General features: G+C 37.9%; 1 protein-coding gene and 1 long non-coding RNA gene across 2 annotated transcripts in view; one reads left to right on the top strand and one right to left on the bottom strand.

Annotated features, from left to right (window-relative positions):
• Positions 1–14,062, bottom strand: part of LOC134800867 (uncharacterized) — a 367,053-nt gene that overhangs the window by 29,185 nt on the left and 323,806 nt on the right. The window lies entirely within an intron of this gene.
• The window catches only part of LOC134800694 (ras-responsive element-binding protein 1-like), a 30,209-nt gene that overhangs the window by 8,999 nt on the left and 7,148 nt on the right, over positions 1–14,062 (top strand). Inside the window, exon 2 of the mRNA XM_063773189.1 lies at positions 1,112–1,197. Within this exon, the coding sequence (XP_063629259.1) occupies positions 1,140–1,197 (58 nt within the window). The 5' untranslated portion in view covers positions 1,112–1,139. The remainder of the gene's footprint in view (positions 1–1,111; positions 1,198–14,062) is intronic.

Raw genomic sequence — 14,062 nt, 5'->3', positions numbered from 1 at the left:
CGCTGGGGCGACCACAAGTTAAGAGCAGATGGACAAATCGGACAGTCCTGAAATCCAAGTCTAAACTACATGCCAACATGCGCCCCATTTCTACGATGCATGTGTATGAAGGTTTATAGCATGCATAATTGCATATCCTACATGAATGGGCGCGCGTGATCGCGTATGGCTCGCAAGCTGGACCATAAGGGCTGATTTAGGCGGCGTGCCAACTCGCATGCGAGTTTCATTACATTGCAGTTTTGATCGGTCGGTTGAATTGGATGTAACCCATTATCCGCAATGTAACTAAAATCGCATGCGAGTTCGCGCGCCGTCTAAATCAGCCCTAAGTTGGGAAATTGACGGGCAGTCCTGAAAAACCCAATCCTAAGTATGTTTGTTTCGGAAATATAACTTTAGTTTTACTAACGATGTTTTATCATTGCATTTGAGATTGGGGTTCCTTTCTTAGATAATAAATCTCACCGCGATAACATTTAGGTACCTACACCCTACACATTACATAGAAAATGAGTTCTCGAAGGCCAAGACTTGTCCGCGTTAAAAAGCGAGGCGTGGTCACCTTACACGTGAACCAACCGATCGATGAAAGCTAAGTACGGGAAGTCGTTACTGATAAGGGATCACACTTGACTCACTTCGCTGAGATAATGCCTGAATCAGGTATACTGAGAAGGTGAATACATGAAACTACATATATAGGGATAATAAATAGTTTTACACGGATGTTGATTCCATAATATGTAATATGATGTATGTTATGTATGACACTTTTATTAAGTTTACATTTTGTGAACAAAACCACGCAACTATCAGAACAATAAACTTCAAAACATAGCAGACAGTTCTAGATTTTCTGGATTGACCTTATTTTCCTTACAAAACAAAGCTACAAGCGAATTCGCCTGACATTAGCGCTGGGAGCGCTGAAAACCAATACCTAACTACCTTTTATTTGTGGTATATTTATTTATTTATGTTAGGAGAACCAACAGCTTTAAAACTTACAATAGACAACAAGATTAAATTCGATCGGGGCGCTTTTCGTGGCCTCGCAATCAGGCCACAGACTTGATATCATTTTATTTTAAACTCGTATTTGTTGCAGGCGTCGTCGCGGTCGCAGTTCGCGGGCCATGCAGGGAGCGGCCAGCGCGCCCGCGGCGCCAGCGGCCGAACCGCCCCCGTCACAACGTGAGTTCCAACCTATTTACCCTATTTAGCGTTCCTTAGTCATCTAGGAACCCCAATGAATGTAGGAATGTGGTGTTGGCGAAGACTGCTGCGTGTACCTTGGACAGCTAGAAGAACTAACATCTCTATTTTGGAAGAATTCAGTATTACCACACGGCTCTCCAAAGCATGCCATGAACAAACCCTTAGATTTTTCGGACACATTATGAGATCACCAATGCATGATATGGAGAAGTGTATCATCTTGGGGCGAATGAATGGCAAACGCGCTCAAGGTGGGGCTCGTAAGAGATGGTCTGACGCCATGAAGAAGACGAGTGGCGGCAGCCTGCACCATGCGGTCCACTTGTCCTATGACCGCAATCAATGGAGACGTGTTGCATGTGGTCGCGATCCTCAGCATTGAGGGAACGAGGAAGAAGAAGAGAGGAACCCCAACCCGATGGCCACGGAACGCAGGCACCGACCGTCGTGCTTTTGTTTTAATTGGCGATCGGCGTCAGCGTCGAGCGTGCGTTCCGTAGCCCTCTGGTTTGTCAAGTATAGGGTTTCTGGTTTCTCGACCATTTTTATTTCTCGAGGCACGGGAATTCTCGACCACGATTTCTCGAGTTTCTCGAGTATCTCGAGAAATTTTGAAAGTTTTAAAAAACACTGTTTTTTGTTTTCATTTTTGCTTTATTGCAAATTAGACTCATAAGAGTTGTAGGTTAGATCAAAAATCAAACAAATGGTAATTTTATTGTTACTACAAAATGATCAAAAATTCAACAACAAACAAGAAAAACTATAGGTGCAGGCGCGCGCGCCGGCGCGGCGATGTGATATATTATGCTATAGTGTATTTCATTATTTTCATTAGTTATTTTTATTTAACAAAATGTATACAAACCACAATATAGTATTTTATTAGGCAATTCATTTAACTCGATGTGACAAACTTACAGAAGTTTTACTACGTAATATGAATACTTACTCAACGTAACAATGAAGCTGGCAAAATTGTGCTATTTTGCTAATAGGATAATACCTATATCGAGATGATTAGATTTATCAAAAGTAATCTAGTTTTGTAATATTATAATATAAAGAATAAGTTACGGCAAATGGTATGTAACAATTATAAATCATATACGATCATTTACATTAACGATTTTTTTAATAGCATTAATAGCGTTTTTTAATAAAAAGACACTTTAAGATTGTTTACCTTTTTTCTAATGTTAAAAAAACGAAGTATATTCTACTTATGAACCTAAAACGAGACGAATTATTTACCCATAATAGTAGTTCAAAAGTTTCAAAACATGAAAATCAGCTGAAGCCAGAACGATAGGCGACGGATCAAGGCAGTTTTTTATTTAGTTGGTTAACTAATAAATGTTTAAAGTACCGTAAAATGTAAAAAAAACACATTGTTTACATTTATTTAACTACCCAAAGAAATACACTACAGACACATCAAGTGTTATACGCGTGTTTTCTTTTTACTTATGACAAGAGATTTATTTCTCGAGTTCTCGAGGCATTGAGTCTTTTTTTCCCGCCTCGCCGAAAGTCAAATTTCTCGAGATTTCTCGCCTCGAGAATTCTCGACCCTAGTCAAGTAGGTCAGGAACCCTTGGGGTGTGTCATGCGCGCCTATTACAGTCTACTATGACATTATGTGTCGCTTAACTTCAAACTTGAGTAAATCCATTCGACCCTCTCAGCAAATATCTACCCTATTACCTATTCTTAATACCGAAATCGCATAATCTGACAGGTCGATTTACCCGAGTTTGAAGTTAAGCGACTCATATAGCTATCCAATACGCGTGATATAGTAACTATGTACATAGTACATCAAATTTGGTAAAGCGATTATATCGCAAATCAGGAGTTAATTAAATGTACAAATGGTGTACAAGATTTCCAGCAACTAAGTAGTTGGAACAAGAAATCGACAGCACTTAGGTATACCTAGGTTTCTCTGCTCAATACAAATCGAACTATCCATCGTATAAACAGGATGCGAACCCAATACAGACCATATCCTTATCTCTGTAGCTTATGACCGCAATATGACCCTAGAATGACCGTAAGCTGACCGCGGCACGCGCTGCAGTTGACACCGACCATTATGACCCCTCAGATCGTAAGACCAGTTGAGTCTTGAAGGGTTACATGGTCTGTATAAGTGTTTAGATGTGTAGGGTTAAGCAGATCGATTGAAAAACGTGAATGAATCAAAATAGATATGACACCGTAAGATTGTGAACCCATTAGTTTATAATCTAACGTAGGTTAGGTTAGGTTAGATAAATGTTATAAATAGCCGAAAATGTACAATTTGTTTGTTTACTTTTATTTAAATACCTAAAGATTCAGACTATAGGTGAAGTTTTTGGCTTGGGCTGATGGAGTGAAAAAAATCACGTGATATTTGTTAAATTATTAATATCTAATTCGCAACTGCTAAGCGGTTTAAATTCAGACGATAGACTCGATGTAATTTAGAATTTAAATAGTTAACAAACATTGTTGGTTGTTATTCAAACAATACAAATAGACGTCTACCAGCTGAGAGGATGTACGAATATGCGCGTTTCGTTAAAACTTGTGACGTTTCAAGTACCTAGTACCTACTGTAATTGATTTATTTACATAAGTAGGTGCTAAGTAATTGCTAAAACTGAAGTAAACTCATACGATTTCAGACTAGTCAATACAATTTATATCATTAGCACAGTTTCTATTTTAAAACCACTTGTTCAGACTAAGTCAAAGCGGTATCCTTTGCACCATCTACGTTTGATAGTCGCATACTCTAGTAATTATGCGTGTTGTCTCTTGTTTGTCCAACGATTCTATAAGGTTTCAGAACACATCCCTCTAGATGGGGCATGAAACCCGCGCAATCACGCGACCGTTGAATTTCTTTAGCATTAAGAAATATTTTGCGACATCCTACCAGGATCCAGGGTACTTGGATGCAATAAAGATCCCTAATTCAGACCAAGACAAGTCTGCATTTTGATAGCACACGCAGTGCAAGTGTTATTTTGAACGTCAACTTCTATAAAATTATGACGTATAATAACACTTGCACGGTATGTGCTATCAAAATCATTGCAGCCTTATCTTGGTCTAACACTAAAAGCAATTTCCTAGAATGAATATGGACTGGCATAGTATAAAATCGTATGCGATGCAATGCAAATGAATGGTTCAATTTGCAACGGACTAGTTATTCCTTATAAGAATAGCCTTCATTTTCGTAAATTCTACATTTGTTAGGTGGGTTAAGTAAATGTGAAAATATGTACGATGTATAATGCCAAGTTTGTTACTCAATGACGAATAGATTGCACATATTTCTCCAAAATTTGGCAAATAGATAGATTATTAACATAACAAGATTAATTAAATATCCTATTAAAAACTCTGTGTCTCACGTGAGTTTTGTTATTAAAATAACAAGATTAACATGACAGGATACTTTTCATCTCGAATATTTTGTCTATATGGGCGAAATTGGAGGAGAAAATGCCTTCTATGCTAACTGGTATGTACCTAATGTACCTATACCTGTCCTGATGCGAGATCTATAGAAAGTCGTCTACGTCTCAGAAAGATGTCTGTAGACACAAGTGGCGTTACAAAAGGATGCTTCCTCTCAGAGTCTGGCACATTCCAATGGCGTAATGAGATGTTTTCTCTTTAATAATTGTCTCGCTGTTGCACCGAAATAGTTCATAACTACAAAAGCCGGGAAATAGATTGCCGGCCGAGGGTGACATAATGGGAAGCGAGGCCATTTTATGAACACGAGGCCTGTAATTCCTATCCCGGCCGAGGTATGTAACACGCCTGTAAAAATATGTGACACGCTCTTATTGCTCTACAAATAAGATCGTGTCAGATATTTTTGCGGCCTTCGTTGTGTATCATATTATTGTAGGTACAGTGCTTTTCTCATAAAAATACGTGGAGAAAAGATAATATAAAATTTAAAGGTCCGGCGCGGCGCGGGTCTCACTAGGCAATGTTGAACAAAATCCAAGCAATTTTGGAAACTTTCCAACAGCAAATCAGTATGTTTGAGTAAATTTATCTCCTTTACACTTTCCGAATTCAATAATTAGCCGACTTATCTGGTCATTAGTCATACTTTCTAAGTAGGCCACAAAATCGTACATTTACTCATTGTATCAGTTTGTCGAAGGTGTTGGACATCTAAACGGTACTTTTATCTGGAGATAACCGCCGGTTCCGGTGCCGAGTTAGGGCAATTGGACCGACTTGATAAAAGATGAGTAATGGGTTTACGTTTAAGGCACGGGGCATTGATGACTTCGTTTTTCAAGATAGTTATTGATAGTTGATTGATAGAAAAGGTGTAGTGTACTTAATAAAAAAAAAATGTGTCACGATTTTGACAACAAGAGTCTAACGTTTAACTTTACACAGATCAACTTAGTAGGCAGGCTCGTGTTGTGGGTATCAGATGATAATATATTATGTACATAAATACGATACACATAGAAAACATCCATAATTCACGAACAAATATTTGTGGTAAACAAATAAACACAAATAAATGCCCTTACCGGGATTCGAACCCGGGACCTCCTGCTTCGTAGGCAAGGTCACTACCGTAGTGAGTAGGTTAGCAGGCCGTCAAACCTAAAACCTTGTAGAGTGTAATGTAATTTAAACAATATAAGATTGATTAATTAGCCTTAATAATTCTTATTAAAAGTAAAATGCAAACTGGACTAGTATCCGCTGTACGCGCAAATAATTTCTTTACTTTTGTATATGTAGGTACCTATTTTTATTGTAGTTATGTAAATATGGAGCCTTGATGTTTTTTTACTGCGTAGTTTAGCAGGAATCCGCTGTGAATGTAGCTTGTTAATTTCTAATCGCAAATCGTAAATTAAAGTATGCACGTCTTTGAATAACAGAATACCACGTCATGGCCAACACATGTCACTGGTATCAGAATTAAGGTTGCATACGGATTCAGACTGCACCAGCGTTACTGCAGCGTGCAGCCGGCAGCAATGCTGTACAGCAACACTGCAACAATGACGCTGGTGGACTCTATTCGAATTAGTTTATAGTATTTTTCACATAGCTTGGGTCCGGTTACAGCTGTCATCTCATCTCAATACAATTTTGCGTTTTAAGGGGCCCACTGATTAACAGTCCGCCGGACGGTATCGGCCTGTCAGTTGTTCGGAACTGTCGAAATTTTGTTCTAACTGACAGGCCGATACCGTCCGGCGGACTGTTAATCAGTGGGCCCCTTCAAGGCTGTAAATTCGCTGCCCCAATATTCTATGTTACATTTTCAAGATAGTTGAAATTCGACTTAATGTCACTATGGCAATGTTCAAATTTCAGTTCGATAAAAGTGAAACATAGAACCCTGTAATATTGGGGCAGCGAATTGTATGGAGATGACGGCTGTCACCGTACCCACGCAGATAGATAGGTATTCGGTATGTGAAAAATGTTACAGTGTGTTTCAAAATATTGCCGCGTTTTGATATAAATATTGAACGTATTATGACTTTTCAATCGTAATAAATACACTCATGGACAAATTTAGCAAGCAAAAATTATAATATATAATACTAATTTTGAAATTACGTTAGGTGCTGTAATCCAGTAATCAAACTTGTTTTTGCGTTCCTCTATTCTGTAGGTATTATATACGAGTATAAATACAACTGTAAATAGAGGGTACCTATTTATCTGACAAACCGTAAAAAGGAAAAAAAGGTAAAATTTTCCCAAAATAAACATCAATCTCTTTTTCTTTTCTTCATCAAATTGTAAGTAACTTCACGCGTTCATCAGGAAATGGCCACAAATTTCATATAAACCATTACGAAATGTGTCACGTCTCGTTTTAAATATGTTATTCGTAGGTTTGTTACACGTGCCCAGGTTGTTTACCTTTGCACTGGACAGGAAATTCTGATAAACAATAGATTTTTGCTGTTTCCCAACATTCTAATGATTGCAGAATGATTCATATTTCATTACTTAATGAAAGCACCGTGAGCTGGTGTTACTTCGCGAATTGCGGGGTAACATTGATCTTCGATTTTTGAGGAATAGTGAGTTGATTTTAGAATGCAAGTTTAAGAATTTCATGTGTATTAACTGTATAAGACTATGCATAAGAAAAGTAAGTGTTTAAACACATCTGACTATAAATATGGGATTCAACAAAAAAGTCCTACAGATATACCCTGGTATAGCGCATTGGACATGGACACCACTCGAATTGCAGGGCTCCATAGCCTACACTAACCACTTGTTATTAGGAGGGCTGTATGCTAATTTCCTACCATCATGGTATAATATATGGAACACTGAAGTACCTAATCGATACTACCTATATATTAATGACCAACTTGAGCAAGAAACCGCCGCCATCTTGGAAATGATCGCTATGCACGTCAGGATCGCGCCTTCCGCGCCTAACGGTGGTTATGAAGCTTATGACACTCCTGAATCTTGAGTGAGCCTGTCTATTAATACATTACTGAGTTCTTTACAATAGGTAAAACTTTAATGAGATTCGTTGTCGATTGCGTTTTGCCCCAGCGTACAACCTTTTTAGGGTTCCGTGCCTACCTCAAAAGGAAAAAACGGAACCCTTATAGGATCACTCGTGTCTGTCTGTCCGTCTGTCACAGCCTATTTTCTCGGAAACAACTGGACCAATTAAGTTGAAATTTGGTACACATATGTAAATTAGTGACCCAAAGGCGGACATGTAACGTGAATGAATGAATTTTAAACATGGGGGCCACTTTTGGGGGGTAAATGAGAAAGTTAAAAAACTAAAGTTTTTCAAACTATATCGTGTTATATATAAATTAAAACCAAAATATTATTTTGCTAATCCGCGAAAAGATAACGTGCTAGTCAATCAGTGCTAACCCGTTATACTTACTTGCGTATTTTTACATGCAATTAATATTCCCACCTGGAGATCCTGAGGATGCCTCGTAGAGAGGCGAAACACGTGTCGAGGTTTATTCTTTTGGTGGTGGTTTGTTATATTTATTTGCGTATTTATTTTTGCGGTGGGAGGGTGGGAATATTAATTGCATGTAAAAATACGCAAGTAAGTATAACGGGTTAGCACTGATTGACTAGCACGTTATCTTTTCGCGGATTAGCAAAATAATATTTTGGTTTTAATTAGTATGGATTTCCGCAAAGTAACGCCTGATTCTATTCACTATTTTATATATAAATGAAAGAGATCTTGAAAATTTCAAATATATTTTTTTTATAGTTTAAAATATATAGGTTAGAAGTTATTTAAGAAAATAGCCAAAAAATTACCAATCCCCCCTTCCCCACCCCCTTTATTTGTTTTTTGTTGACGGAGTGGTAAAACGTGTTACGCATTCCCCCGGCCTGGGGAGACATTAGGGGGGATATGTGGGACTCCCTCCTGCAACCATCCTCTCCTATTGAGAGGAGGAGAGGAGGTATACCCACTAAAAGTCACTCCGGCGTCACCCTTCTTCCCGTTTTGAAGCCAGCGTACAACCTAGTACAACTCCTGACCCCTACTCTCTGACACTCAGTTTAAACTATGGACGGTCAGCTATCCTTAGTTAACTAGCTTAATTTGATCATGCGAGAAGGGTTAGGTACTTACATCTTAATTTAGAAGCTCAGTCCTATACTTAGTCCGAGTCCGAGGCTGAAATGAAGCCTTACACTCGAGTTAAACGCTCTTACTCTAAACTAAAGTGATTTGTTTCGTCCAAGTTCTTTTTGTAGAAGTATTATGTTATCTCACTGCATTGAATTTTTGAAGGCCATACTTACACTGGTTTTACTCCAGCGTTAGGAACCGATATAATAGACACATTAAGTAGAATATAAACGTACGGTATCGGTACATTGATACGTCCTAATATGACAAGAAACGAAACGCAGTTATGTGCGCGCTATGGCTATGAAGCATTCGACATCCGAAAACCAATCGAAGCTACTTTCTCTAAACGGAAAAGTGTCCTAATTGCGCTGAACGAGTGAACTGAATGAACGAGTGAACGATTGAATGAATCGAGCGAGAATATTAATTCTTGAAGGGCTGAGAGTAACGGAGCGGGCGACGTGCCTCGGTTTTGTATATGTTGTAATGAACTGTAGTGTTCATTATTACTGTTCTCAATGGGTTCTTGGTATAACTTGATGCTTATATAACTTTTTGCATTAAAAATGTCATTGAATAACATGCTTAATAGCAAAACTACATAAGAGTTATTATACTTATCATATAATTTTACAGTACATATGGTTCTATTTTCCCGCACTAGTGCGTAAAATAGCACTTTTCGTGCGTATGTCAAAAGTTTAAAGGGCCATATGTACTGTAAAACGTTGTACGATACACACTCCCTCCGGTCGTGTTTTAATTTATCGCCACTCGTTTCGAATTTCCTCTTTTCCGCACTTGTATCGTAAATAACTATTTCTTGGTTTAGTAACATTTATAAGTACGTCTATAATTAGTGTTTTTGTTGCACTATCACTATTTCAACACAGCCATATTTCGTTTTTAAAATATGGTTGACTAAAATTTATGATATGACTCAAAATTTTATGATATACGCGGCTCAGCCATAAAATACAAAAATAACACAGAATGTCATGTTTCTTCTAGTTGACCTTATCATGTCTAGAAATCATCTTGTCAAAACATGATAAAAAAGACTGGCCATGATTTACATAAACAAAAAAATTGGAGGTGGTCCGCTTGAAAATGTGACATGGGAATTCTTGATGTATCCCACGTAATTTCGGCAGCCTTTTCATTAAATTTCTCTCAAGACGAACTTCGCAAATGACCATGCTACACGTATTATCAATTTCTAGACAATAGCAGCCTTACCGTTGTCACATATCGGACTCGCCTTTTATCTATTTCCCGTAACCATTCTAATCTAAATTCTATCGCTACAGCATAAAGATACAATTCGCTTGGGTTGAGACTTTTGAAATCGTCAGAACTTATCAAGTAAGTAGACGGTAGGCAGTAATTGTCGATGGCGACACCATAAATGAGGGCTTAGAGATACGACACGGTGTAATCCAGTACCGTTGAGGCCCATTGGAGTGTGGAAGAAAGCAGCGGGACCGGCGACGTCCTCGCCATATCAATCAAAACGCTTATAATATGCGCGCGCACTTTATGGACGAATAAATAAGGAGTATAATCGATTGACGCTAAGGACGAGTCGGGATGGCGATAGGTTGATTTAAATTCTGAATAAGCGGGAAGGAGGAAGTTAGAGACGTGTGCGCATCTATGTCACACCTTTTCTCAGTATTTGAACTCGAGTGAACCCGAGGATTTGATGGTTTTCGTCCGGTTATCGTGATGTCCAGGGGAATAAATCAGCAGGCGATTGTTTTTGAAGCACGATCATGTTTCGCGAAGAATCGTTGATTTTATCGGTTCGCGTCCGGTTTGGGTTTAGAATCGAGATGGAATCACAAGTCGATTTCAGATAGTAATCCACCTTGAATTAAACGCATAACCAAATGTATTAATTAAGTGCATATTTCTTTCTACCAGCCTCCATCCGTGACTTTGTCCATATAGAGGTAGTTATAAACTTCGAGCAACTATTTCCATCACATTATAATTATGGATCAAAAATTAATGCAATATGTACCAGAGTTCTCACATTTTTCATCTACCGCGACAATTTCAGTAGGTATAAGATCCTGATCGTATTTCGTTCGCATTTCTTCGAACATAATACCAAGAATTCTTGCGTGTAGTTTCGGATAAAATACGGCATTTTATATACGATACGAAACAATTGAAGTGCCTTGTCATCGGTAAATATCGTGGAGTTGCGTTTTCGCCTAAAATCTGCATTTTTGGAAAGATTACTTCCCCGAAATGTGTTTGTATTGTACGGAGGCGCGTTGAATTCGTTTTGCGTGGCTTCATAATTTAATTCGTATAAATTGAGAATTATAATAATATATTTCTTGACTGTCCCTGATCATTTAAGTTATGATATTAGTTTGACGAAAATTTTCGCATCCAAACCAATGTAGGTGTTTTATGCTAATTGTCTATTCCCTGTACATTGTACCTACATTATTTTTGTAATATAGATACTATAGTGTGAATCATTTAATGATATTAAGATTTTAAATAGACAGGTATTAATAGTTATTCCGTATGTTATACTAGGTTTTAAAGACAATGTATAATATTATTATTAATATACTACACATTGGAATCTGTGAACTGTTAACTAGTTAATACCTACCTTTTGTATTTGTTAATTTATTATTAATCTAGAACAAAAATAAATCGTTCTAGATTTTATCACACATGGAGTATATGACCTGTTTTCTTTAATACGCCGCCGGGTCGTATTTCCTAAGATCTGACGGAACTTGACACTGCTTACGGGTAAATACTTCATAAAATACCTAAATAAGGCATTTTAGAGTAGGCTAACTAGGAACTAGGTGTTTTACAGGACAGTCTCATTCCTATTATATTAAAATGTAGACTAATTCTTCTACAAACAGTGGCGTATGGGGCTTTCGCCCACGGCCGCGCACTTAGGGGGGCCTCGCAAAGCCAACCTTTTTATTACCTTGGGAAAACACATTGAAAAGGACCTCGCGGATGTGGTTTTTGCCCACGGCTAGCTTGGTTCATGCTACGCCACTGCTACCAAGTCTCTAATCCTTCCAAACTTTAGCCCAAAAACCCTGTTGTACCAAAATACATACATGATACCTACTCGTACTCGTAGGTCATAGGTATAGGTACAATAAAACGGATGCTTTTTCCGGCTATCCAGCAGTGGGACCTACTTACCTATATTGTAAACCTACCTAAAACCATTCTACGATTAAAAGTTAGTCTATTCAGCCCTATTACCCTTTCACGACGCGAGTCCCTTGGCAAAAGAAAATATAATGCGACCTCTTTTCACATTCAACAGTTTTCTGGACTGGGATATGATGGGGATGGGGACTGGGAATATTTTTATTTAGGTGCTTTTTCCTCAGTGATAATGTGGTATCGGCACTGTGTAATATATACCTATATTTCATAGAAAACTTATTAATTTTCAGTTTCAATTTTCCACTTTGCGTAACCGGACGTATATCTGCACTCCATAACATGTTTCTAATTCATGAATGAGATACCAATCCGGCTTCGGCAAGGTGTCTTGTTCTATCACAATTAAAAACCAAAACTGTCACAAGTCTTCAACAAACCCTGAGCAAACTTATACCTTGATGCAAAGAGTTAAGATGCATATTTAAATGTGGCTTCTTAATCTGTTACGGTTTAGTTTTAATTCGTGCTGTGATATTGCTGTGTTGCAATTGTTTTGCGTCAGTCGACAGTTTTAGACGAAAACAATGTTTCATTGATAAATCGTAATCCGATTCGGACGGAAATCATGGTTTTGAAGGAAATTCAGTTTTCATAATATCCTGGAATTCAAAATTGGGCATTTTATTTTGGAGTTTTTGCACTAAGCTGGTTTTTGTGCTTGCCAACTTAATTGACTGATAAATCACAAATTAAGACATTATTCCGAGGTGAGTAATATTTACCTACGCTGCCATTAAAATAATCATACAAACAAAAGAAAACCCCGTCCATTCTATATAATTTACGTGTGGTGTATTGATCAGAGTAGGTACCTGTACCTACTTTACCTGCTAAACCCCTTAGCGCCACTTGTACCATTCCAATAACCCGGGATAACCGGTTAAGTTACCATTGTTACTAGTACAATTTGACACTAGGTTAACGATTTAACCGTTTAACCCCGGGTTAGTGGATGGTACAAGTGGCCATTAAACTATTTCCTATTTTTTCACCAATTTTCAACTTATGGGTACCAAAGAGACAGTTTTTAACTGAAATCTGTGTTTAACAGGTTTGCGTACGAATTAAACTGCCTAAACCATTCTGACTCACGGCCCTGTCAATCGGGAATTAACGGTGACATCCATCTGACCATTTCAGTGTTATCATCAACTGATGAGACTCGGGTACATGATGATTCATTTACTCGTACGTAATGTGAAAGTTCCCTGGCAGTTAAGGTGTCGAGTAATACTTGATGGATTTTGACGTACAAATAACATGATAGCTTATTAATTGTTAAGGGAGATTTGATGATATCAGTATATTTAAGTAGTTCGTGATACATCTTAATAAATCTTTCGGAAAGGCAACGCACAGCCTACACCTTTGTAGATATAGGTACACTAAATAACAACTTTTCGAAAATCTAACCTAGCCTAAAATTGGAGAATTGGGGATGAAAGCCTATAGATATGAAGATATTACAAATCGTAAGTTTAGGTGTTAGGTATGAGTCTAGGCATTTACCTACATGAATTATATTGCGTCTATCGTGTAAATGTTACACAAACATTTCCCTCAAACAAGATGCCTTTAGATATTATCTAGACATCTAGTGTTTTAAATGTACCTTTCAGTATGTTTCAAGCGAGCAAAGTCTAAGACACGTAAGTCGCTCATTACTGCCGAAGTAGGTATCGATTACAAGTTATCTTTCTTAATCTAAATACCTAAAGATAAAACCTGCTATTGAGCGAGCATCCGAGAATAGCCATAAAAACAACGATATCTTCTGACGTGACTCACCTGCAAATATCTATAACTGTATGTATATTTTACCGCGTTAGGAGAAAAGGGCTTATATTTACCATAATCATGAAAACATAGGACGTTTCAGAACAGAGAAATGTGTAGGCTTTAGACTAGGGTGTCGACGGCACTATTGATTTTTATGCCCTAACCGCGGCA

Source organism: Cydia splendana, chromosome 20 (genome assembly GCF_910591565.1).
Source record: "Cydia splendana chromosome 20, ilCydSple1.2, whole genome shotgun sequence".
Lineage (NCBI taxonomy): Eukaryota > Metazoa > Arthropoda > Insecta > Lepidoptera > Tortricidae > Cydia > Cydia splendana.
This window is presented reverse-complemented; position numbering and strand designations above follow the sequence as displayed.